Genomic DNA, 25,397 nt, shown 5'->3' on the forward strand with positions numbered 1-25,397 from the left:
TGTAAACGTTGTTGTGCTTTCCATCCAAACAAACTGCAGCTGCTCTGTGTTTATTGTGCAATCTCGCCATCCACAGTACTGTGGCGCTGTTGGCCCAATGTCGCAGCGTCAATGCATGTGGCGCTTTCGTTGGAATGTGTGTTTAACGTTTTCCAGCTCTGCGCAGACCGATCACCTTATGACAAAGAGCATACGGCATTAGAATAGCATCTCTAAAGCATACAGAGCAGTCAGTTCACAAATAGCTCTCACTGTGATTTGATGTAGCCGATCCGTCTGCGATCAAACATGAGTGGCACGAGTGTTCACCGGTGTTGTTCCGCTCGCGCGACAGGCGGGAATTCAAAAAAACGGATCGCAACAACCTCTCGACTGTCCCATTGGATGTAAGTAAAGTCAAAATATATAAATAACTTAAATATACTAACTATATACTATTTATATAAATGTATACTCTGACACGTCTAATTGTATGGCCGCTTTTGGCTGTTTAAACCATTTATTTACACAGTGTAGGCAGCGCATGTTTTAGCCGAGATGCTAACGAATAATTTAAGATGAAGCTTGTGTGGCTAACGTTAAATGGGTAACGTTAATGTTAAATGACAAACAATGACTTTTAGCCACTTTTAGCTATTATGTTCACTTTTAGTGAATGTATAGCTCTTTTTTAACTTAATGATGTTTGTGTTGAATGGTTTCCCCACCCATGTTACATAATTGTCTGTAATTAAATATTGTTATCATTCAGTTCTGTTTTTATCCTTTTAACTCAGAATTTTCAGTATTTTCCAGTTGAGCAGCAAAAAAATGTAAGTATTATATTTATTATGATATATTAATTATTATGTTATTTGTTATATTTGCACATGTAAAAATACTCATTGACAATGTAAAATCTGAATAAAGTGGATTATTACAGTTGTTGCTATAAATAGCCTATTGTACTCCTTAACCATAGACCAAAGCAGTGACTTCCAGGCATTGTAATATTTTGTGTATTGTTACATTTGTAAACCAATTGCAATTTGTGATGTGCTAAATGATTAAATGTAATGTTTTATGAGATGTTATCTAAATCCCTCTTTTTGGTCTCCATGTCTTATTCCCAGGGACACCCAAGGCCAACAGACCCAGCCCACCCTGATGCTCATCCTTGCACTGCCTGGGACACCTAAGGCCAACAGGCGCAGCTCCTGTTCTCTTTTTGCCATAAATACATATCTACTTTAGCAATGCAAAATTGTGAAATGTACTATAGAAATAATTTCGACTTTGACTACATGGATCCTCACACCACCTGGTAATAGCAGGAAACCCATTTGGAGAGAACAGCATTGTTTTCTCTAGCTCGCAAGGATTTGCTATTTGGCAAATTACAACTTTACCATGGGTGTAGGCCTTGCTATGAGAGACTACTTTTTTGCTGGACTTTTTTACAATTGTACATTTGTAGAAAGTACCTGAAATATTTCTGTATGTACAGTATATTTAAAATTAAGGCAAATTATTTGGTTAGTTTTGTTAAGATAAAGACTTTTCATTTATAACAATATCACCAACACAATATTAATTATACATGTGATTTCATGAATTTAGAATGATAATGTTCAATATTGACCATTCTGTAAATATTTATTCAATGTAAATTTTTGTTGTTTATCAATAAACTGTTGTATTTGATTTAGTATTTCTGCTTATTAAAATATTGTGAATAGCAAATATAAACTGTGAAATGGTGCCTAGAAGCACCCAAGATGGTTCCAGACCATTTTAATAAAAGGGATCCCCAAGAAGCCTTGAGGGTTCCTCAGAGAACCGCCCTTCATTAAGCGGTGCCTTGAGTTTCCCCTGAGGGTTCCGCCAGTGTGGCAATGTGAAGAACCCGAAATGGTTCCTCAAAGTACCTTTAATTTTTACAGTGCAGAGCTGTTTGGTTTCAAACATTCTTCCAAATATATTTCTCTGTGTTATGCAGAACAACAAACTTAGCAGGAAATTTGGAACAACTCGAGGGTGAGTAAATGATGACAGAATTTACATTTTGGGGTGAAGTATCCCTTTAACTGAATACAAAATGTGTTGTTTTAACACGTGTTTTTATTGCGCTGATGTGTTTAGAATGCACTTATTTCATAAAAAGTCCAGTAGGTCTAGCTGCACTTTTACATCGACAGCCATATGTACGCTCAGACTCTCTTTGTTTTTTGTGCAGCCAGCTTTAGTCAGACTGTTGTCATCTTTAGCTGTGAATGCTTGTGGATAGTGAGTTCTGAACTGGCAGTGTGTGGGCAGGCTACGGTGAGCAGAAAAGATCCGTGTTGGCATCTCACTTTTGTTTCTTCCCTCTTCAAGCAGCCTCAAGCACTTTCCTGTTGTGATGTTTCTCTAGAACTGTGATTGGAGTCTGGAAACAGGTGCAGGACCGCTGGGCACCTGTCTGTGTTCCATCTCACGCTGCAAAGGTCATTCTGAGGACCATAAAATCAACTCACATCGCTGTGGGCTGCGTCAGGTCCGACATGACATCCAGAACTAGATTGGAAGGTGCATGTAGAGGCTATTGCTAAAAATAGCAAAGTTTGTCTTTCACATTTTTCTTCCAGCGACTTTTATTTATTCATTCAGTATTCATTATGAAAGGCTTTTTAGGCGATGTCTTACTGTCAGTGTCAACACACTTGTCAAGGGAGAGATGCAAACATGCATACATGCGTAGTATAATCTCCAGACGGGATCGTACTGGCACTTACTCTAGTCGTCCTCTAGCACTGGGCAAGAACACATGGCTTTGGCGCACGGCCGTATTCTCACTTAAGAAATATTGGCCAGGGGTGACTCATGTATAAAGTAAAAAGTATTAATGTGTTCTAAAATCATAAGGACTAAGTGTAGGCTACAGGTTTCAAATTTAGACAGCTGAGTGCACAGTAGGCCTACAGTGTTTGTGTAACAAATAATATAACATATAAAAGCACTCATGGAGTAAAAGAAGGTAAATTAAATAAATACATTTTAAGGCACTATGACCAAATTCACAAATACAAAACAAAAGAAGTGAATTCAATTTAGATACAGGTGTGGTTTAACGTAATCAATCAATTACTTATATATTAAGCTCTAAACCGAAACATCAATGTTCTTATCATAAAGCATCGCTAGGGGACGCTAGTGTCGTCTGGGGTATTCACTACTAAGTGAACATGTCAGGACTTCTGTTGCTGTAAGAGCGTTCGCTGGAGCCTCTTATACGGCATATGATTGGCTGGTGTGGAAAGTGGGCGGGGTGTAAATTTGGATCGTTTAATATAGAGCAGAGATGCGCTGAGCGACAGAGATCAAAAGAAGGCTCGAGGGAAGTGATTGAGGGCTGATGTAGGGTGTCTAGAAAGACAACAGTGCAAGCTGTTTTTAGTGGTTTTCAGAAAGGACGGGTAGACCAAAGACCAAAAATGCTTTGCCATGTAACTCGACCGGATTCGGTGGTTATGGAGATAGAAGTGGACGCGAAGGCAAACGGAGAGGACTGTCTGAATAAGGTAACATCGTTTTCAAAGTCTCAGTGTGAATGAGATGTGTCTGTTCTTTTATACATGTACATAGTGTTAGGTTAATGCTCGCGCAATTCCGTTTGTAAATATAAAGAGAGAAGAAAAAAACCTGTAGTGTGGAGGCTGAATGAATGAGTTTGTACGAGGCACAATGGAGATGTAATACAGTCATTAGATGTTTGATGGCGTGAGATTGTTTTGGTGAAGAAATGAGGTGATATTTCGCATCCTTTTTTGAGAGTTGTTACATGCACGGCTGGTTTTGCATGTTGATGTTTGGTGAGTCAGTCAGACTTAAATTAAGACATCTCTGGCCACATGAAAGTGTTTTTTAAAACGAAGTAAATAACGTGCTGTGATTGGTAAGACACACAAAGTGTTATAGTTTAAACTTGCAAGATTATGTAAGAGAAAATGATGATGTTTTGAGTACTCAAAACAATAGCGTGCTCTTTGCATGTGCGATCTGACTGACGGCGTGCGAGCTCGAGGTTACTAAAGTTCATTCGCTCTTCAGCTCATATGGTTGACTCATGCATGCATGGAGGTGTACAACCTCTTCACACCTAAATAACTGAAATCAGAGGTTTTTGAAAATGTTTAACAGAAATGCAAATTACGATTTATAAAATAAAGAAACAATATGTTTGCGTAGTCATTGCAAACGAACCGTAATGTAGTCGAATGAACCTTTCACTTTTTTTTATCCGCAGACTATTTCCGTCCGAGTACTTGCATGCACAAATATATGCCCTTTTACAAGGGATTTTTTGTGGCTCACCGGTTTAGGTTACGTAATAATTGTGAGACTATTGAGGATGGCGTACTCGCATGCATATTCCCTTAAATAAAACTGTTGGAAAATAAGAAATTCATAGTCACACTCAAAGTTATGACTGAAGATGCATTGTGTCGGGTTTAAACATTAGGAAAAGTAGCCATGGTTTTGTTAAAAAGTTGAAAAAGTAACCATTTGTTTGTTAGTTAATTTGCATATTGATCACTATTTCTGTAGTTATATAATTAAGCTCTATATTATATACTTTGCCTTTCATTCAGACTATCTCAATTTTTCAACATTATTTTTTTTCATGAAAGAAATGTGTTTGGTGTACAAGTACTGTAAATCAATTACAGTTTTTACACTATACCTGTAAAATAGGTGAAATAAAGTCTATGAATGGAAGACTTAAAGGGGTCATATGGCGCGAATACGTGTTTTTCTGGGTCTTTGGTGTGTTGCCCATGCATGTATTATACATGTAAAATTGCATAAATTAAAGTGTCGAACAAAAGTTCTATCTAAAAGCGAATGCTCACCCAGACCTGCCTGAAACGCCTCGTGTAACCACAGACCCACAAATCTACGTCAGTTTGTGGTATGATTTGACTTCGACCGCCCAAATTTATACGCAAGTAAGGTGGGCCTACCTGTCAGTACAATTGCTTTGGAACCTGATGTTCCAAATATGGTAAGAGGCGTTACATTTCCCTCACGCGCTTGCAGTATTCGACCAATCACTACGCACTGGTTCACTAGCCAATCATAGCACACCTCGCTTTTCAGAGCGATGAGCTTTGTAAAAAACTGCACGTTTCAGAGAGGCGGGGCAAAGAGGAGATACAAACATGCACGGTATGTGGAAAATACAGCGTTTTGAACCTTAAATCATGTATACACATTACTGCTCTGGGTGTACGTGTGTTCATGACTTGCTGTGCGTGTGTTCACTACTCTCTGAATGGGTTAAATGCAGAGGTCACATTTCGGGTATGGGTCACCATACCTGACAAATAGGTCACTTTCACTTTCATTACATCCAAAACAAACTAAAATATTCATTTTAGCCATGTCATATGACCCCTTTAACACACTGTCAAGACTAGGGCTGTCACGATTATGAAATTTGATTGACGATTAATTGTCTAATAAATCATTGCGATTATGACAATTAATTGTCTGTTTTGGGGCTTTGACGATTATGACGATTAATTGTCTGTTTTTGAGCTTTGACATTTAATTCTCATACATTTTTGATTCAGCGATTGAAACGACCATATTGTTCTGAATACAAGACTATGTTTTTTTTCTTGGAAATACATTGGAAAAAATTGGGTCATCATATATTTAAGGTTTAGGCTTTTACCTGTCAATAATACAACCACCAAATACTTGTAAATAAAGTAAATTGATCAGGTGTGAATTGAAGCCACCATTAAAATGCTATCAGTCATAGAAAAGCTTCTAGTCTGTTTTTTTCTCACTTGCGAGACTACAATAAAATTTTACTTGTGTGTTAATGAAATTTTGGTAGACTGGTTTTCACACTGAGATTTGCTTAAATAATATTAAATTGTACTGCAGGTAATTTGTATATGTTTTAGTTTTTTTTTAAAGTGATTGTGTTGTGGTGGTACATTTTACAAGTATTACCATGCTTTAGTAACAATATATACACTAAAATATGCAATATGCAGATACGCTACAGCTCCCCCTAGTGTCTTCTATAGAGATGTGCAATAATTGCGATGATCTGAAACCATCGCGATGAGGTCAAACAATCGCGATGAGACGATTATTTAATAATCGTGACAGCCCTAGTCAAGACTCTCTTAAAACGGGTCTTTATGTCTTCCATTTTCAATTGTAGGTGAATTTTTCTTTTTTCCCTGTAAAAATATCCTTAAAACAAGACAAATATTAATACGTCCCAATAAATGATAGACTTTTTGACCGTGTACTTGGCATCCTTGCAACGTTTAATGATGTTATAAGTGAGCTGCTATTTCTCTTTGGTGACAGGTATGTCGGAAGTTGGGAATAATAGAGGTGGATTACTTCGGGCTGCAGTTTTCTGGCAGCAAAGGAGAAAACCTGTGGCTGAACCTGAGGAACAGAATCTCGCAGCAGATGGACAACCTCACGCCCTGCAGACTACGGCTGCGAGTGAAGTTTTTCGTGGAGCCTCATCTTATTCTGCAGGAGCAGACGAGGTACAAACAAACACATGTGGGCAACATGCGTACTACAGAGAATAAAATAATCGTTGTTTGAGGAAGCAATGAGAGAAGCGTTGTTTATGGGCAGCCAAAACACATTTCCGTTTAAGTACAGTAAAAAGATGACGTTCGACGAAAAGAGGCCGGAAGACAGAGTATGTGGGTGTTTGAATATTTTATGTGAGATTAGTTAAAGGAAAAAACATTGTTCCTCCATTCTCTGTATCTAATGTGAATTCCATGCCTGGCTTATGCTTTGGCCCGTTTTAGGGAACGTGACTGTGTTAAGATATAACAGCAGAAATCTGGGGCATGTTATACATTAAATATTGCAATACTGGTTTTAGATAAACATCAACTGAAGTCTTGTAGAGCGAGAGAGAGAGAGAGAGAGAGAGAGAGAGAGAGAGAGAGAGAGAGAGAGAGACCACAATACTGTGCACGGTAGCCTGTAAAGTTTTTTTTAACCCCAGTACAGTGGTTTGTCCTATAGTAACCTCGCTCCCTGAGGGTTACTGTAGGTCGTTGTGCTGCGAACGGCAGCAGGCAATGTGATCCCCAGCTCATAGACTCAAACCCACCGAGACCGAGCTGGCAGTCACCACCCCTCATGCTCTTTTATTCAGTATTACAGTAAGTGATTACTGGGGGCCAAGTCTTTGAATGTTAATGACCACAGATTCATTTTGGGCCATTCGTTTTTTGTAACAAACAAGCTATCGCTAAGGACTGAAACATCATATGGGTTAACATGAACCGCGAGTGATAGAATTACTGTCTAACTTTGCTTGTTCATTCATCTGTAACAGTAGTAAGAATTTGAATTCAGACTTGCAGCTCAGATAGCACACGTTTCCATTTCACTTCAGGTGTAAATGAGTCGTTGTAACTGGATTACAAACAAGTTGATGATTTCTGTAGTCAGTATGCCACAAATGCAGACGATAGAGTTTTAACTGTCTTTAACCGGTAACATTCCCTTTTAATAATGGCTGAAAATAGAACAGTTTTGCTTTCCTTTCTAAACTGGAATTTCTTGTGATGGGTGTGTGTCGACCATCCACAATTTTTTAAGCACATCAGAAGTTTCTTCCTGATGCTCATGTCTCAAAAACGTCCTACTGGAGATCATTTGAATGGCAAGTTTCAGTGTTTGTTATGGAAATGACACCAGTTTTCTGTCAGAACGCTGATCCCAGGAAATGTGTTTCTGTCTGTAAAAACAGGCTGGTACAGGTGTTAACAAGCTTCTTCCTCTGACTTTCTCTACTACTTTGATGTCACGCGCCTGGTTCTCCTACATTAGCATAATTATTTGCTATCCAGCGAAGTGGTTATAGCTGCAACGGCTTTTGACCCCACATCGAACCCTTTCCCCCACCAGTATCTGTTGCTGTTATTTAATCATCAGCTCCCTTTTGGAGCCCGGACATTTAATTCACTCCAAGCTCGGCTGGGTTCTTTTCATTGAAGTGAAATGCGTTGGTTTGCCAGCTCCTGCGGGCATTCCCACAGCCGCCTGCCCCTTCTGCAGGGTGGCATGTGCGCGTACGTTCGCTTCCGTTTCTCAGTTACTGGACAGTGTGCTTTTGTCAGGATTTGTGAGGCTGTTTTTGGTACAGTGGGCGGTTTGCTTGGTCTTCCGGTGATCTGAGAGAGATTAGCGGGGGTCACTGACAGGTGGAGGGGGCTATTGAGGGATGTTGGGGAGAAACCCGGGCTGTTAATTGAAAGTTGCACGTGTTGTGCTTTACTTCCACAAGACTTGTTGATGCAGGGTGGAGGGACATCACACCCCTAGAGCCGCCACATGTAATATAATTCAAGCTGTCTTGCCAGGCACCCTGGATGGAGTTCCAAACGAGCATGAAAACAGCTTACAGTGTGAGAGCTGACGTGTTAGGAAAATCTGAGATAGTGGTGGTGGATGAAGCTTCGCTCTTGTGTTGGTGCTGAGAATCAAAGCTTTGAGCAATCCGAGATTGAGTATTTGATGGAGGGAAACTTGAAGCTTGTAGACTAGCAATGAGCGCTGTTGACTTATGCAACATGGGGCACAATGGCAAAGATCAGAATGGCATAGTGCATACTGCAGAGTGTACTCTAAATACTGCCTACTTAATGTCCTGGAATAATAAAGGCTTTTACAAAAAGTTAACTGACATACTTTCTCTTTCTCATTGTGAACAATACAAAAGTGATGATTGACTAAATGCAGAAATGACACCAGTGGCAGATCGGCTGCCTAGCATTTCTGGGAACATTGCTGTCTGCCGTCGCATGAAAACAGACCTTTGTTCCATCTTTGGCACTGTTGTGGATTCTTGTGTGTGTGCACGCACATGCATGCGCGATGAGTGCCAGCCTACAGCCACAAGGGTCATGTTCTCTAACCTTCTTTGTGAGATGACCTTTCCCCTACTTCGACACTGTTTGCCACTGCATGTTGCATCAACCGCTAGTGAGTTCTGGCACGTGTTCACCACAAGCTCATAGAAATGCATCCTGACAACTCTTGGATTTCTCCACCGAAAATGTTTTCAGTGGAGTCGTGAATGCACATCAAGCCTGTTGTTCTTTCTTCATTTTGCATCTGCAACTTGTACTCAGTTTGATATTATATCTGAAAAAAGCATTTTTTAGCCTTGGGGGGGGGCAAGTGTCCCCGTACTGCTCCAAAGGACCAAAGCGTTGATTTATGACTAAAAGAGAGCTCATGAGTGTGCACACATGCCTCTCAGGAACAGACTGTTCTAAGCTGGAGAGGGGCTTATTTGGCCTAGGATATCACTTATTAAGAAGTATGGCGGCAGTGGCAGAGTTTAGGGATTTTTTTATATATACTGTGCATATTGTGTGATTTCTTGCACATAGGACAGGTTTCACAGACACGGTTTAAGGCTAGTCCCAGACTAAAATGAATGTGCGACCTGTCTTAACTTGCCCAGAAATATCTTAAAATATATCAGTGCCATTGTTTTGTCTCAAAATGCACACCAGTAATGTAATCTAAGGCATTTTTATAAAAGCGACGTAAATATCTTAATTCAACTAAGGCATAGTCCTGGCTTAAGCTGAGCCGTGTCTGTGAAACCGAGCCATAAAGTCTGAGAACATGTATTAAAGTAAGTGGGTCAGTTTTGATGTTATAATATATTTGAAATATATAAATTGGTCTCAAAGCTATGGTTTTTACACAATGTTATTGTGATTATTCCATTGTACCTTTTAGTTGAAATGTTTTGGGGTTGAATATAATGAATATACATTACTTTCTCTCTTGGCCCATTTTTAAAAAATCCAACGTGCCTTCCAAATTCGGAAACAAGAGGGGGCTTAGCAGTGACCCCTGCTGTATTCGACTCCTTTTCCACGGCTGCAACTCTCGTCATGCTTTCACACTCTCCACATCCTTTCTGTCTCTGTCCCTTTCATTATGTAAGATGCCCTAAACTGTGTACAGGCCTCTAAATGCCGGAGGGCTGCTTGTATAAGACCCAGAGCACACTGAATGAAACCTAGCTTCTATCGTCAGTTGTTATGACAGCCTCTCAAATTCATTAATGCATCCTCCAAAAATAGATGTTCATATTTTCTCCAAGCAGAGCGCTCGTGGTTTATTGCCAGTTAGAAGCAATATTTACATGGCAAACATAGCCCAATTCCAGTGCCTGGACATTCATGTTTCCGTTTTAATTACAGGCTGGAACATCCTCAAACGAGGGAAATTTTAAAGATAACCACCAGTCTTGAGGCCCTAATCTTTCTTAGAGCATTACTAGCTCTTTTGAGGATCAGAGCAACCCCACCCCCCTTTCTTCTGACCACAAACACTCATAAGCCTGCTCTCACCATGTGTTAGGATATGCTGTTTTGGGGGACCAGGGGGCCTCATGTATCAATGCTGCGTACGCACAAAAACGTTGCGTACGCCAGCTTTCACGCTCACGGTCGGATGTACTAACAGTGAAATTAATGTGAGAATGTGCGTTCCTCCACGACAACTTCATTTCAGGCATGAGTTTTTTTGTGCGTACGCACATTTACAGCTTTGTCCGTACGCAATGTTTTAGTATGGAATCAATACAAGTCTTTGTACATGAGGCCCCAGACCTTTTTGTTTTTTAATCTGCACTGCTCTATTAATAGCATACAAAATCAGACACTTTTACACTTGCATTAAGCCAAGTCTTATCTGACACTTTAAAAACTCTTGGCAGTGTCGCATGCTATCTTTCTGATTCCAAGATTAAAGTGATGGGAACACACTCCTATTAAGGGCTTTGCTTGCTAGGAAGAGTTTGGCAGATAGTATAGTGTAAGACTCCTTTTAAAGGCATAGTTCACCCAAACATGCAAATTCTGTCATTATTTATTCATCCACACGTCATTCATAACTCTTTCTTCTGTAAACAAAGATATTTTGAGAAATATCCATACAGTGGAAGTCAATGGGGGCCAATGCTGTTTGGTTACCAACGTTCTTCAAAACATACCTTTTTTGTATTGAATAGGTGTGTGTGGTGTAAAAATTGTGGCTTTCAGTGTGTACGCTTGTTATTTTGAGGAAGCTAAAATAGTCTGTTGGTAGTCCGCCCTGACAATTGCTGCAAGTTCATGATTATGCACTTGTTAGTCCTTGCACAAGTCTGGCATGAACAACATGCCATAAAGACCGCTGTATTTTTTTGCCAGGATTAAGTGTTTAACATTCTCATCAGCACTCAATGATCCCGTTGATCCACAGAGGCCAGCGCCATTAGCACAGCACACTTTAAATAAAAGAGTAGGGCTCTTTTAAACATTAATCTGTCCGCAGGTTCGACTCTGGTCCTTGGGAAGAGCCACAAATAATACTTGAAAGATTAAATCGTGCACTTATACTTTAAACGTGGCTTCTTGGTTCTTATTCAAATGTCGTGAAAACATTCACACAACTCTTACACAAGCAACCGCTGGTTTTCTTTCTGCCTCCAAATATGCAAAACACGTCACCATGATCTCAGCTCTTGTTATCTTCACAGTCAGGGCCCTGGGTGTTGTCGGCTAGAATTGGAGCTTGGGTGTTATTCAGGGTCGGCATGAACCGAGACAAACCTCTCGTCACTCTCACCCCACGTCAAATCCCAACAACGAGGTCATTAGCAGTCCCCTTAAGCTGCTGATCACCTTACCACAGGAGGATATTTACACGTACGAATGTAATACACAAACAACTTTTTGGGGCCTGGTAGTTGGTGCACATGCTTCGAAACATTAAAGGGAAAGTTCAACCAAAAATGAAAATCCTTTACTCGCCTGTATGTAACACAACACTCTTAAAAATAAAGGTGCTTAAAAGGTTCTTCACAGCGAGAGCCCATGTCGCTCTGATAGTAGCCTTCAGCTCTTCTGCATTGTTGGGTCTGGCATATCGCATCTTCCTCTTCACAATACCCCATAGATTTTCTATGGGTTAAGGTCAGGCGAGTTTGCTGGCCAATTAAGAACAGGGATACCATGGTCCTTAAACCAGTTACTGGTAGCTTTGGCACTGTGTGCAGGTGCCAAGTCCTGTTGGAAAATGAAATCTGCATCTCCATAAAGTTACTGAATTTGGGATTTTCATTAGTTGTCAGTTATAATCATCAAATTAAAAGAAATAAACATTTGAAATATATCAGTCTGTGTGTAATGAATGAATATAATATACAAGTTTCACTTTTTGAATGGAATTAGTGAAATAAATAAACTTTTTGATGATATTCTAATTATATGACCAGCACCTGTACATACAAATGTCTGTGCAAATGATTTAAAGGCATTTAAATGCATAGCTCTGCAACTTTTCTGTCTATTTAACAACTTACTTAAAAATGAAAATTCTGTCATCATTTACTCAGCCTCATGTCACTTCATACCTGTATAAATTACTTTGTTCTGATGAACACAGAGAAATATATTTGTAAGAATGTTAGCAATTTTCAATTCTGTGACATCATTGACTGCCATAGTAGGTCAAATTAAATGGTAGTCAATGGTGCCCCAGAACTGTTCGTTTTCCTAAATTCTTCAATATCTCACTTTGTGTTCAACAGTAGGAAAAAAATATTTAATCTTTTTTTTGTTCTATGGTAGTGGATGATGTCACAGAACTGAAAATTGCTAACATTCGTACAAATATATTTCATTGTGTTTAACAGAACAAAGAAATTTAAACGGGTTTGAAACAACCTGAGAGTAAGTAAATGATGACAGAATTTTAATTTTTGAGTGAACTGTCCCTTTAACATCGACTTAAATCTGGCGCTCCGTTGTACCTTGTTTACTGGATGACACGGGCGCTAATAACATCAGAACAGGTTTAACCACCCGAGCAAATGAACTATAGTAACCTACGTTTCTCGTGAACTGAGGAATGAGGCTGGCTTGACTGTGCATACAATTTTACGTGGGGGGGTTTTGCCCACATCATCTTGGTTTGTGTACCACACCATTATTATATGCAAATCTGATGCAGAACACGTCCCTTAGCAGAGACGTTTGCTAAACAAACGTTAAATATGTCAATTCAAATTTTTGTGGGGCAAGTTTAGGCAAATGATGTCATTCAGGTTTAGCAAAGCGTTTACCTGTCGTGCACGGAGCTGGAGGCAAGGTTTACTAGAGTTCGTTGACTCGCAGTAACCCTCGCCACACGCCTCAGAGCAATGTTATTTGAATAACTCTGAAACCACATTGTTTTAAATGGCGCCTGACAAGAAAGAAAGTCCTGTGCGCATTGGCCTCTTTGTTACAATCTCCAGGCAGAAGCCTCACATTTCATTTCAGAGGGATGTTTTGTTCTTTGTCGGGGGCCAGATGTTTGGGGGTCTGGCACAATGACTCTGCCTGTAACTAAGATGAAACAATTAGTAAGGAAAGAATTAGCGAGTGCAAAAATAGCATTCAAAGTCCTTTAGGGTAAAGTGCAAAGAGAGAAGGTAATCTCACGGCAATTAACTTCTAATTGGTTTAAAGTAATCTTGACACTTTTACAGGTTTAAATAAAACTTGTCTCGAACTTAATTTAGCAATTTTTCATCGTTCAGTCCTTGAATCCTCTTTAGTAATTTAGAAGATTGTCCTGTCATATTCATTTTGCTGCCAAACATTGGAGAAAATTCCGCAGAAAATGCATAGCATATATAGCCCAAACCTCAACCACACAAACGCCTCCTTCAAAAAACTCTGAGATCACGCAGTGACCTACTTGTCAGTTTAAGGTACAGACGATTCTAGTCGAATTTTGTTACATATCAAGTGTTAAATATTTTAGTGTTAAAGTATCTTTTTGTTTGAGCTTTTTATTCTGAAATCTTTTATTCTGATTCACTTTTGAAAGAATTTTTAGGGTTGTCAGAGCAAAGAAGTGAATATTTGTGCAGTCGGTTATTTTCATTTGCTACTTGATTAGCCTAGCTTTGAATTAGCATAGTTTCACTCTTAGCACTTATTTTGTTTGTTGTTTATTTCGTTGTTTTGTTGTGGAGTACTTATTTTATTCAAGGAGTTTTGCCACACCTCAACGCAATGATTTCATCGAGTAAATGACAAAATATGGGTGTGGATTTCTTTTCCAAGCAGCACATGTATATACACGTAACAATTTTACAAGATGGCTAATTTGTTCAACGTTTTATCTCAATCCACTTTAGCACCATAGGTTTGGGGTGGATCTATTTTGCAATAATCATACATTTTTGTATTATTTACATGAAATGACCACCCTGTGAAAACTTTCTCATGAGTTCTGGTTGCACATGCACGGAACTAGTTGGTAAGACAAATGTGACCTGTTTCGTGCACTACTCCTTGATTTCCCCGACAGGTGCTATTCGGATGCGATGGAGGTTGAAGTCAGTCAAAAATTGTGATTTTTATCGTAGTTCATGAAAATTTTTAGGCAATATTCCTTTTTAATACTGGTGCAATCGCAGTGAAAGAGCGCATTGTGTGTCACGGCTTGTTGATGCCAGTTGGCTACATCAGCGCAGCTGCGTGTTTCTAATAAGTCGCCTAACAAGCTTGACTGAACTGGTGCCGCACCAGTCCTGGAGCGTTTGACCGCCAGTAACCCTACTCTTCCCCCTCCCTCCCCACTCCCATCAGCTGCCTTTGTTTTGCCTGCCAGGTAATTCATCACATGAATATGATGTCATCCCAGGAAGTGCCTAGTCAGGCCGGGCGAGACTCCCTTTGTCAGACTGCAGGTCTTGTTTATTTGTCTAGCCCGTGAATCAACCTCAATCTCTTTTTTCCCCTCTGGATTGAAAGAGTGCGCGAGGGGGATAAAGCAGCCAAAGTAAATGTTTATCGGTCTTGGGGAGCACTGATACGCCGCTGTTTGTTTTTTTATTGAAAGTCATTGCATGTGTGCGGTCGCTGAGCGGGAATATCTCCCGGCTAGACCGTGGTGTTGTCATGATCCTCTGTTGGCTGGGGGAACAGAAGCACGCTGGGGGTAAACATGAGTCCCGTTTGCTCTCAAAACGTCAACACGGAGGACATGTAAAAGTTGATGTTTTGTGATCTGTGGTTGAGTATTGTAACCTAAGGGTTTATAGTGTAACCAGCTCAGTCTTGTTTACGTGTATCTGACCCCATCTCAAAGGCACGCTGCAGGAAAAAGAAAGTAGGCTTAAGGGAATTTTTCGCACGTTGAACTGTTACACAGGTTTGTGGAGATAGTTTGACGGTTTTGTTTCTCTCCGCTATTTTTACATTTGTTGATGTTAATCTTTGCCTTTAAAGACTCATGAACCAGGAAATTGTCAGTGGGGGAAAATTGTCTGTCAGTCAAGGTTATTATAGTTTATTGAAATTAAAACTTTGAAAATGTTTCCGTTTATTGAAATCAAATCAAATATTGGCTTAAAAAAAGTAAACAAAAAAATAGAAATGTTCCCTCAGAAATTAACTGAAATAATTTATTAAATTAATAAATTTTAGTTTTGGATTATTCTTATAATTTTATGTAAAATGTAACTAAATTGACAAAAACTTGAAATCGAAAACTGAAAGCTAACTTGAAATATTAAAAGGGATATTTCACCCAAAAATAAAAATTCTGTCATGTACTCGCGTTCGAGTTTCAAATCTGTATAAATGTATTTGTTCTAATAAACACAGGGAAAGATATTCGGAAGAATGCTTATAACCAAACTTGGAGAAATTACAAAAGATATTTTGAAGAATGTATTCTGGGGGCACTTTTGACTACCATGGTAATTTTTTCTACTATGGTAGTCAATGGGGTCCAAGAACTGTTTGGTGACAAGCATTCGTCCAAATATCTTTCTCTGTGTTCAACTAAACAAAGAAATGTATACAGGTTTGGAACAACTAGAGAGTGAGTAATTCATGACCATTTTTTGGGGAACTATCCCTTTAATAAAACTAAAAGCAAAACTATAATAACTTAAGAGATAACTTTAAAAGCTGTCAGTCCACATCATTCTGTTCTGCTGAACAGGAAGTGGTTTGACTCTTAAAGCTGAAGTATTGTTTCCTTTATACGCGGACGCGAGAGACCGCCGGAATTTTGTTACCTCACTCCAAAGTATACGCAGGTCGCGCATGCGCATTCCATTTCTTGCAGTAATTAGTTTAACCACCAGGTGGCAACAGTGTCCTGGGAGAATCGATTCAAGGTAGAAGAAAACCTGATCCCTGTAGGCCCGGAGAGGTATTGCAATATGTCGCAATGCGTATGCGTCAACTCAATACCCATGTGTACGCACCAGTCGAAAGCGGTATACTTTCAAGGCTGTGCGTTCGGTTGTATGCGTACGCGAGCGTACGCATACAAAAAAGAAGTATACCACAGGCTTCTGGAATCAATAAAGATATGTCAAATAATTAAGTTTTGTGACTACCAGCTCTGCTAGGAAAAGGCTGGTTTATACCAAATCATTCTTAAAAAATGTTTTATTGACGTCCAGACGGCTAGCAAGAATCCTTCAGTTCAGTGTTTTTGAAGCAGGGGCCTCAAGATGATTTCAAATGATGAAACTAAGACAAAACAATAATTCAAATAAGCTATATCAACATTTCTTTGTACTTGATTAACAAATATACAACTTTCTACTTGTCAAACTTGCCAAAAGGTTGAGATCAACTGACTTGAGTTCACATTATTAGCACTGCTGTGTTGCTGGCAAATACAGACATGTGTTGCAGGAGCCGGCAGGTTTATCGTTCTGCAACACGCCTGCTTGTTAAAGGCCACAAGAGGTCTTTCATACACGGATAAGAGACATTAGTCACTCAGACAGGAGCAAATGTCTACCTACCAAGCGTGTTCTCCTGTGGTGTTTTTTGAAGTGAAAGTGACCATAATTGAAATGGAAATGGTAGTTCTTGTTTGTACTGTTCCCTTTTTTTAACCGTCTCGCTTTCTGTTTTGGAATGGTATCCTTTCGTGACTCGTGTTGCTTGGTTGGTAACAGTTGTTGGTCGCATGTGTAAATGCATGAAAGACCTTTTTGTGCGTCTGTGTAATTCAAGTTCTCCATCACCTGCCTCCGTCTGTGTGCTCTTACTTTTTTTGTGTTGAACCACCTGTCGACATGCTCATACCGAACCGTCACTTTCCACCAGCCACCTGCTTTCATCCATAACTAACCTTCTCGCTTTCTCTGCTTTCCAGACACCTGTTTTTTACGCACGTGAAAGAGGATCTGCATCGCGGACATCTGCGGATGTGCTCGGAACAAGCCGAAGAGCTCAGCGCCCTCCTCGCGCAGGCAGAGTTCGGTGACTATAACCAGAACACGGCCAAGTACTGGTACACTGAACTGTGTGCCATCGAGCCCAACCAAGCAACCATCAACAGGTACATAGACATCTCATTCATCTCTTTGTCCTTCGTCTTTGACTCTGTTATGGGTGTTTTTGCAATAAATTGAAGATCTTATGGTTCATGTTATAAACTCATAAAGGTTAGAGAATGCGAAGTAGTCTGGTGTAAAACGGTTTGTCTCTTCATCTGTCGTCTGATAAGAAGATAAATGGGTATGGATATAGGCATGTCATTTTGGGAAGTCTGGGGCATGGGGTGGCAAAACGCATATTGTCCCACTCTTGATACCTGTGTTTTCCATTCATTAGAGAGCTACTGACTTTTAAAGGCTTACATTTTTTCCAAGTAGCCATTTGACAGTCTCAAAGTACATATAAGACTGTCATTGAACAATTAAACAGACTATGCAGATTTAGCATTATGTCTTACTCATGAAGCTTGTTTGTACTCGCTCTGTTTACATCACACACCTCTGGATTAGATGTTCAAAGTATTCATAATGCTTTTTGGATATTTACAAATGCTACTTTTGTACATCTTTTCAGCTTGTTGAGGTTAGACAATGGGTGACGTAATCAAACACAATCATGAATCATTGAAGTATATTTAAATAATGCTCTTAAGACATACAAGAAAAATGTTTGTGAACATTATCTCTTGTTTGACTTGTTTGAGGCTTACATAATGTGTTTGTTAGTTGTGTGCCATATATAACTAGCTATTAGTGTTGTCTTTGTTTTAGCTTCATTTTATTTTTATCCATGTAACCTAAATTGTGAAGCATGTGTTTTTTTCCATTTCTTATTGATATATTTCCCATTAGTATTCCTCAAAAGTTGCTTTTTTCTTTATCAACTAATCATATCAGTGATTTCCGATTCAAACAATAAAATCAAATCTATAGGAGTAAGCTTTTTGAAAGCATCACAATAATGATAGATAACACAATTGTTATTAATACAATTATTTCAAAATTATTATTATTAACAACAACACCAATAATAATAACAGTCATTGACATCACAATAATAATAATTATTATTATTATAAAAAATATAATTAATATTATTATTGTTATTATTTTTGTATATTTTATTTAAAGTTTTGAAGTTATATTAACAAACACAAACACACAAAAGGTAACCAACATAACAGAATCCACAAAAAAAAACACAACTGGACTGCCTCAATTAAATAATTTGACAATATCAACCTAGAAGACAATATTCAGAATTGTTTATAAGAAAATTCTCCACTGGAAAAAAAGAATAAATAGAAATATATGTAAGACAAAAGATAGGATAGATTTATTGTTATTATTATTATTATTATTAATAGTAGTAAAATTATAAAGAAATCTGTGAAGAGGAACAGCCTTCCAACCGGTCATTTTCCTCTCAGACTCAACGAATCTCTGTGATGTTTTTGGCAGTATCATATCCAAGCACAAGGCTCTGGAGGGTTTGAGTCAGGGCTCTGTTGAATACCAGGCCCTGCAGCTGGTGTCCTTGCTGGAGCATTACGGGGTGGAGTGGCACTGGGCGCGGGACGCGGAAGGACAGAGGTTGGCTATTGGAGTGGGACCAGAGGGCATCGCCATTTGTCGAGAAGACTTCACCATGGTTAACAGGTCAGAACATTGAAAGTTAAAAGTTTTTTCAAATCTAAATGATTTTCTTTCTTTGGGAACCCCCAAAATGGTGAAAAATATTTAAGGTCCCTATTTTGAATGAGAGTAAATGAATGGGGATATTGCTGCCATTGCATAATGTTTGCTATTTTCCCTCATTGCAGGATATCTTATCCCATAATACAAATTGCCACGCAATCCGGAAAGAGTGTGTACTTAACCGTAACCAAGGAAACCAGTGATAGTGTGGTCCTGCTGTTCAAGCTGATCAGTAATCGGGCAGCCAGTGGGCTGTACCGGTCCATCACGGAGACTCACGCCTTCTACAGGTGAGATCAATTATTTCGCATATATTCACAACGATGCATTACATTCTTCAAAAGTCTCTTAAAGTGCTGTTTTTTTCTGCCTTATTTACAAGCTTTGCTTAGTGCCACGTGCCTTATGAACTCAATACAAGACAACCCATAATGCACTGTGATGAGCTTAATACAAATCCAACATGGCAGACAAAGCAAGAGAAAGTTTAGGTTTAATTCGGTACTGAAAAGTAGAATTAAAGAAGTCGAGCAGCTTTTAAACACCACTTTCAGTGTGTCAAAATAAGGGGCACCCACTCCCAACAGCCTCTCTCACCCCCATCCTTAGGATGATGCCATAGAAGTGTATTGGAGATGATGCTGTTCGGTTGGTTTTGGAACGGAGCCTAAGCACCTAGCCTGCTTTAGCTTGTCTGACTGGCACTTGTCATTGTCTGACCTTCTCAAAAATCTGTAGACCTCATCACAGAGAAAGTAAACTCCTCTTGGCCTGGTTATTGTTAATGTTCTTTTGCTGTTGTGCATTTTCTTTGTGGAAATGAACCGGTTCAGCAGTTTGAATTGAGCCACAAAAGCAAGAGGTTTTGTCCTTGTTTGTTCGGCTCTCACAAAAGTACAGGATTATCTTTTGTTTTAGACTTTCTCTGATAATAGTTTTCATAGGAGTCGGAGAGCAACTTTAGCTTACTCTGCTAGATGTGAGAACGCAGCGAATCGCACAAAAAAGCATGCCATAATTTATATCAAAATCAAAGATGTATTGGTCAAAAAAGCAAAATAAATTAAATATGAATTTGACCGACAACATTTTACCTTTTGTTTCATTAGACAAAGTGATAATATTGTTATCACGAATTCTTGTGGCCACAATAATCAAGTAGATATGATATTTTGGTCTATTAACGTTATGTGGCATTGTGACATTTGTTTTTATGATGGCTAAGCACAGTCTGTGTCCAACTTGAGAGACACTGACAGAACAAATAGATACCAGCGATAGAGTCAGTGTACTGTAGTGACATATGTTCCCATTAACTGAGCTGAAACGGAGCAGCAGTGTTGCATAAGTCCGGTAATAAAACTTCACGCTTGGCTCTTTTACATTTCACCTTAAAACGCATATCGGTGCGTGACGTCTGGTGCTGTTTCATCATTCTACTGCCCCAGATATAAACTTTCATTGGCAAGTCATTTGAGGACTCGGTCTGTGAGTGCTCTGTTCTTGATCTCTGACAAGCGTCACCATCCTTGGTTTCCATGACTACAGCACCTTTCCAGTAACCCGTTATCGCTAATGGATGCTGTTGGATAATCTCTGCTTTTGTCGCTGTCACTGAGCAGCTAATGCGCTCAAGCTGTCATGCTAGCAGGCAGAAACGTTTGTCTTTTCGTCCAACAGATGTGATACCGTGACAAACGCCGTCATGATGCAGTACAGCCGAGATTTCAAGGGTCACCTGGCTTCGCTTTTCCTCAACGAGAACATCAACATGGGCAAGAAGTATGTGTTTGACATCCGGCGCACCTCCAAGGAAGTGTACGACTATGCCAGGCGTGCGCTGTACAACGCAGGTATCGTGGACATGATGTCGAGGCCGGGGGAGCACACCCCGTCGTCCCGTTCGCCTTCTCGCGACCAGGAGGGGGCGCTGGACTGCGGGGGCTGTCAGCAGAGTCGTTTGCTGCAAGAGAAACTTCAGAAACTGCGGGAGGCGCTGCTGTGCGTACTGTGCTGCGAGGAGGAGATCGACGCTGCCTTCTGCCCCTGTGGACACATGGTCTGCTGTCAGAACTGTGCTGCGCAGCTGCAGGTGAGAGAACGTGCATGTTCCTTTAGCTTAGGGGTCTGCGACGTCGGTCCGCAGTCCTGCAGAGTTTAGCTCCAGGCCTAATCAAACACACCTGCGCAAGCTTATCAGTGTCTTCATGATTACTAAGGCCACAGGCAAGTCTGCTGCTCTCTTGGACCGATGTTGCAGACCCCTGCTATTGCTTAACTGCCACATAAAGAAATACTGTAGTGTACGTTACTATATTATACTACTGTACACGCTTTTTAGTAATTCTACTATAGTATAGTGAATTGATAAAGCATAGTATACTATTTACTATACCATGGTTCAAAATAGTAGTGAAAGAATCTGCATGTTTCCACATGAAGAAATACCGCATGCTATTTATTATAGTAAATGTTGTATAATGTAGCCTATTGTACTGTAGTATTAACTATAGTAGATTGATAAACCATAAAAATAGTATACTATTTGTGTAGTACTGTATTACAGTATACTGGTATACTGTATTATACTATAATATTATGTAGTATTAACTACTGTAAAGACAAAGTATAGAAGATACTAAAGCATACTATTTATTAAAGTTAACTTTAGTAAATGTCAGTATACCATGTCATATTATAGTAAATATTAGACTAGTGTACTGTAGTAATTATAGTTTCCTGTATAATAAATGGAAAAGTATAGAAAATACTGAAGTATACCATTTATTATAGTTAAACTTTAGTAAATTGTAGTGTGCCATGTGGTAGTATAGTATACTACAGAAAAGTATAAACACTCCAGTTTTCTATAGTATTCTGTAGCATTAACTATAGTAAAGAGTATACATCAGTACTTTCTATATTTCATCTATTTATTATAGATAACTTCAGTAGATTGTAGTGTAGTATATGATGAAGTGTACTACACAAAAGTACATTTACTACAGAATGGTATAGTATACTGTATTGTTTGCTGTAGTAAATAGATGGAATAGAGAAAATACTGACAAGTACTATTCATTATAGTTAATTTGAATTGTGAATTGTAGTTTGACGTTTAGTAGTATAGTCAATGTTATACTACAGGAAAATAGATCTACTCCAGTATACTATAGGAAAGTATATCTACTACAGTATACTATAGGAAAATATATCTACCACAGTACACTATAGGAAAATATATCTACCAGAGTACACTATAGGAAAATATATCTACCACAGTACACTATAGGAAAATATATCTACCAGAGTACACTATAGGAAAATATATCTACCACAGTACACTATAGGAAAATATATCTACCACAGTACACTATAGGAAAATATATCTACCACAGTACACTATAGGAAAATATATCTACAAATATATCTACCACAGTACACTATAGGAAAATATATCTACTAGGGCTGGGTATCGATTCTGATGTTCCGATTCCGATTCACAGGCTCTCGATCCGAGTCAATGATTATAGATTTAATACAAATTATAGATATTTCTAAAAAAAGATCATTAAATATCACATTACAATGGTGAATATAAAATGAAATTAAACTTTAAACACATTTTGAAACGGAACAGGTTATTTTACATTTAAGGTACAGTATAACAAACAAAGTTTCACAAAATTAGCTCTAAAGAGAGGCTGCAATCATATGAACCGCTGCCTTTTATGTGAAGGTGATGTTAAATTCGAGGACACACCCGCATCTGGCATGTTAATTAAGCAATGAATCAAAGATATGCTCCCTGTTGTAACATCCACCCACAGCAAAAAGAAAAGTGACATCTAGTGGATAGTAGTAGCAATAACATTCACATCAATGAATGTTCAGTGCTTGCGGAAATATGAAAGAAAAAAATCGATTCACAGCTTTTAAGATTCTATATTGAATCGACCGCATTTTAAAAACGATTAATAGATTTTTCGATTTGTTTGCCCAGCCCTAATATCTACTACAATATACTATAGTATTAATTATATTAAGTAGATTACATTTATAAAATACTGACGTATCCAATTTATTATAATTAACTTTAGTCAACTGCAGTGGACCACGTAGTGGTATAGTAAATATGCTACAGAAAAGTATAATTACTATAGTCAAAAGTATTCTGTATTGACTCTAGTGGTAACACGTTACTATAAGGTTGTATTTATTTACAGTTAGTGAATGCATTAGCTAACATGAACTAACAATGAACAATACTTCTACAGCATGATGCAATTTGAGCATGTACTGCTCTCTTTTTACTTGTGTAACTTATAGTCATTATGTTTCATGTGCAGCTGCTTTGGAACAATGAAAATGGTAAAGACATTTATAAATAAAGTTGAGTTGAGTGCTAAAACATTTTTGAAATCAAATGTTGTGTCTGTTACATAAACAAGGAATAATAAATGCTGAAAGACTACGTTGCTCATTGTTATCTCAGCTAAAGCATTTACTAATGTTAACAAGTACAACCTTATTGTACCAAGTGTTCCCAAAATATGATATCTAGGAATTTTACTGTAACGAACTGAACATTGTGTGATGAAATGCATATATTACAGCAATTGACTTATTTGAAATGATTTTGTGTTTGCAGTCATGTCCGGTGTGTCGCTCAGAGGTAGAACACATCCAGCATGTGTACTTACCCACATGCACCAGTCTGCTCAACCTGACCATCGCCGGGGGCAACAGCCCTGAACCCATCCACAGAGGAATGGCCACCCACACCTGCACTACTGATGACTACTCCACCAGTGAGAAGATCTACCAAAACTAAGCTGGCCTACCGGTCTTCCACAAGACTTTTATTCCATTTGACTTCAAGTCTCCTCGTATTGGTTGGGTCACTCCTGACAAATGTCGTTTTAAAACCATTGAGACCCTGTTTGACGTTCATTTATCATGTGGATATTTGTCTCTTAAATTAATTCTATCAGTTGATCTGATAAACGTTTGTTTCTTCTTTTGAAAAGTTTTTTATTGTTATTGATTGTTGTTCTCCGTAGCATACAGTGAGTTCAGACAGTTATATTCGTCTCATACCTCGCACAAATGTGCCCTGTGATGAGGAGCCGTTTTCCTAATTTAACTGAATTTTATGTTGTGCTTTTAACATGCAATATCCACTTTCAGTATGTTCCCTTTGCAGTGAATTTAAGTTTTAAGTTGTTTTGAGGTCTTCATGGCGTCCATGCCAATGAAGAGGTCTTTATGGCAAGGGGCACAAAACCCTGCAGCACTTTGAGTAGAGAGGACTTTGTCAAACTACTGATCCTCCATTCACATGTAGATTCACAGCATCTATAACCAACACTCCAAATCCTAAACGGACGTTCCATAAATATTCCATGAATCTAAGTTAGTGGATTGTGTTGACCGAAGGTTTTTGCTTCTAAAGCTTTTATAATTTCACTATTATTCTCAACTATCGATTTGCTTTTGAAGGGTACTGAATTTTCTGTCAGTGCAATGCTAACCATTTTAGGAGATTTTGAACTTTATTTTTTAAGAGGTTTTTTTGTTGTGTGGGAGGTATGGGAAAGTTTTCTATAGGAAAATTAAAGTTAAATATGTTATTGCCACTGTCACTTTACCGAGGAGTTTCCTAAGTGTATTGTTGCCTTAATGTAGCAGCGACACCGTGTGTTTGATATGCATCCTTTCTTTGCACAGATTATTATGGAAAGATGAAGAGGAATATTTTCTTTACTGCTGACACAATATGGAATGGTCACAGTGGGGGATATTTTTTCAATTTGTAGGATTTGTTTCTGTTTGTTTGAAGCAAAAACTATGCTCTGTAAATAGAGAAATAACGTTTTATATTTCTTTGAACGAGAGGTATTAATAAAGCTGTTTTTTAACTTGCCTTGTGTCCTGTGTTTGTGTTTTTAACTTTGTGCGATCACGTTTTTGTCATTAAAAAATCTGTTCTACTTCTTGTTGAAGTAGGAAGAACGGATGTATCACTTTACTGGTAATGGATTTACTCTGGTGCCTTATAAACCTCATGAAAGTCAAAAACACGGGTTGGTACGTGACCTCTGGCACTGCAAGACCGTAACAGCCCTGTTTACACCTGCTTGTGTTTGAAATGGAAAACTACAGGGTGCGTACTCGGAGGTACATGCTGTTATACTGCACGTGTTGTCTTTACTCTTCAAAAAGTGAAATATTCCATTCATAAGTATTTCTATAGCGCTTTCCACATTGCTGTATAGACATTTTCAGAGAGATGTAATTATGAGAAATAGAAGGCTGAAAACATGATGATATTGCAATTTTCTCAATACTACGT

The 25,397-nt window shown here is 38.7% G+C and overlaps 1 protein-coding gene and 1 long non-coding RNA gene across 2 annotated transcripts; both read left to right on the top strand.

Moving 5' to 3' along the window:
* Nucleotides 1–319: 319 nt before the first annotated feature.
* On the top strand, nt 320–1,587 carry LOC130567490 (uncharacterized). The gene is made up of 3 exons (XR_008964588.1): nt 320–386; nt 777–812; nt 1,113–1,587. It is a non-coding gene; the product is annotated as an uncharacterized LOC130567490 (long non-coding RNA).
* A 1,741-nt stretch (nt 1,588–3,328) lies between these two features.
* On the top strand, nt 3,329–24,967 carry mylipa (myosin regulatory light chain interacting protein a). Its single transcript, XM_057355263.1, has 7 exons — nt 3,329–3,539; nt 6,355–6,545; nt 17,221–17,406; nt 18,806–19,003; nt 19,168–19,332; nt 20,723–21,134; nt 23,694–24,967. The coding sequence occupies exons 1-7, from the start codon at nt 3,453–3,455 to the stop codon at nt 23,874–23,876; spliced, it is 1,422 nt and encodes a 473-aa protein (XP_057211246.1). The 5' UTR covers nt 3,329–3,452; the 3' UTR covers nt 23,877–24,967.
* Nucleotides 24,968–25,397: the final 430 nt, after the last annotated feature.

Source organism: Triplophysa rosa, linkage group LG16, assembly GCF_024868665.1.
Source record: "Triplophysa rosa linkage group LG16, Trosa_1v2, whole genome shotgun sequence".
Taxonomy (NCBI): domain Eukaryota; kingdom Metazoa; phylum Chordata; class Actinopteri; order Cypriniformes; family Nemacheilidae; genus Triplophysa; species Triplophysa rosa.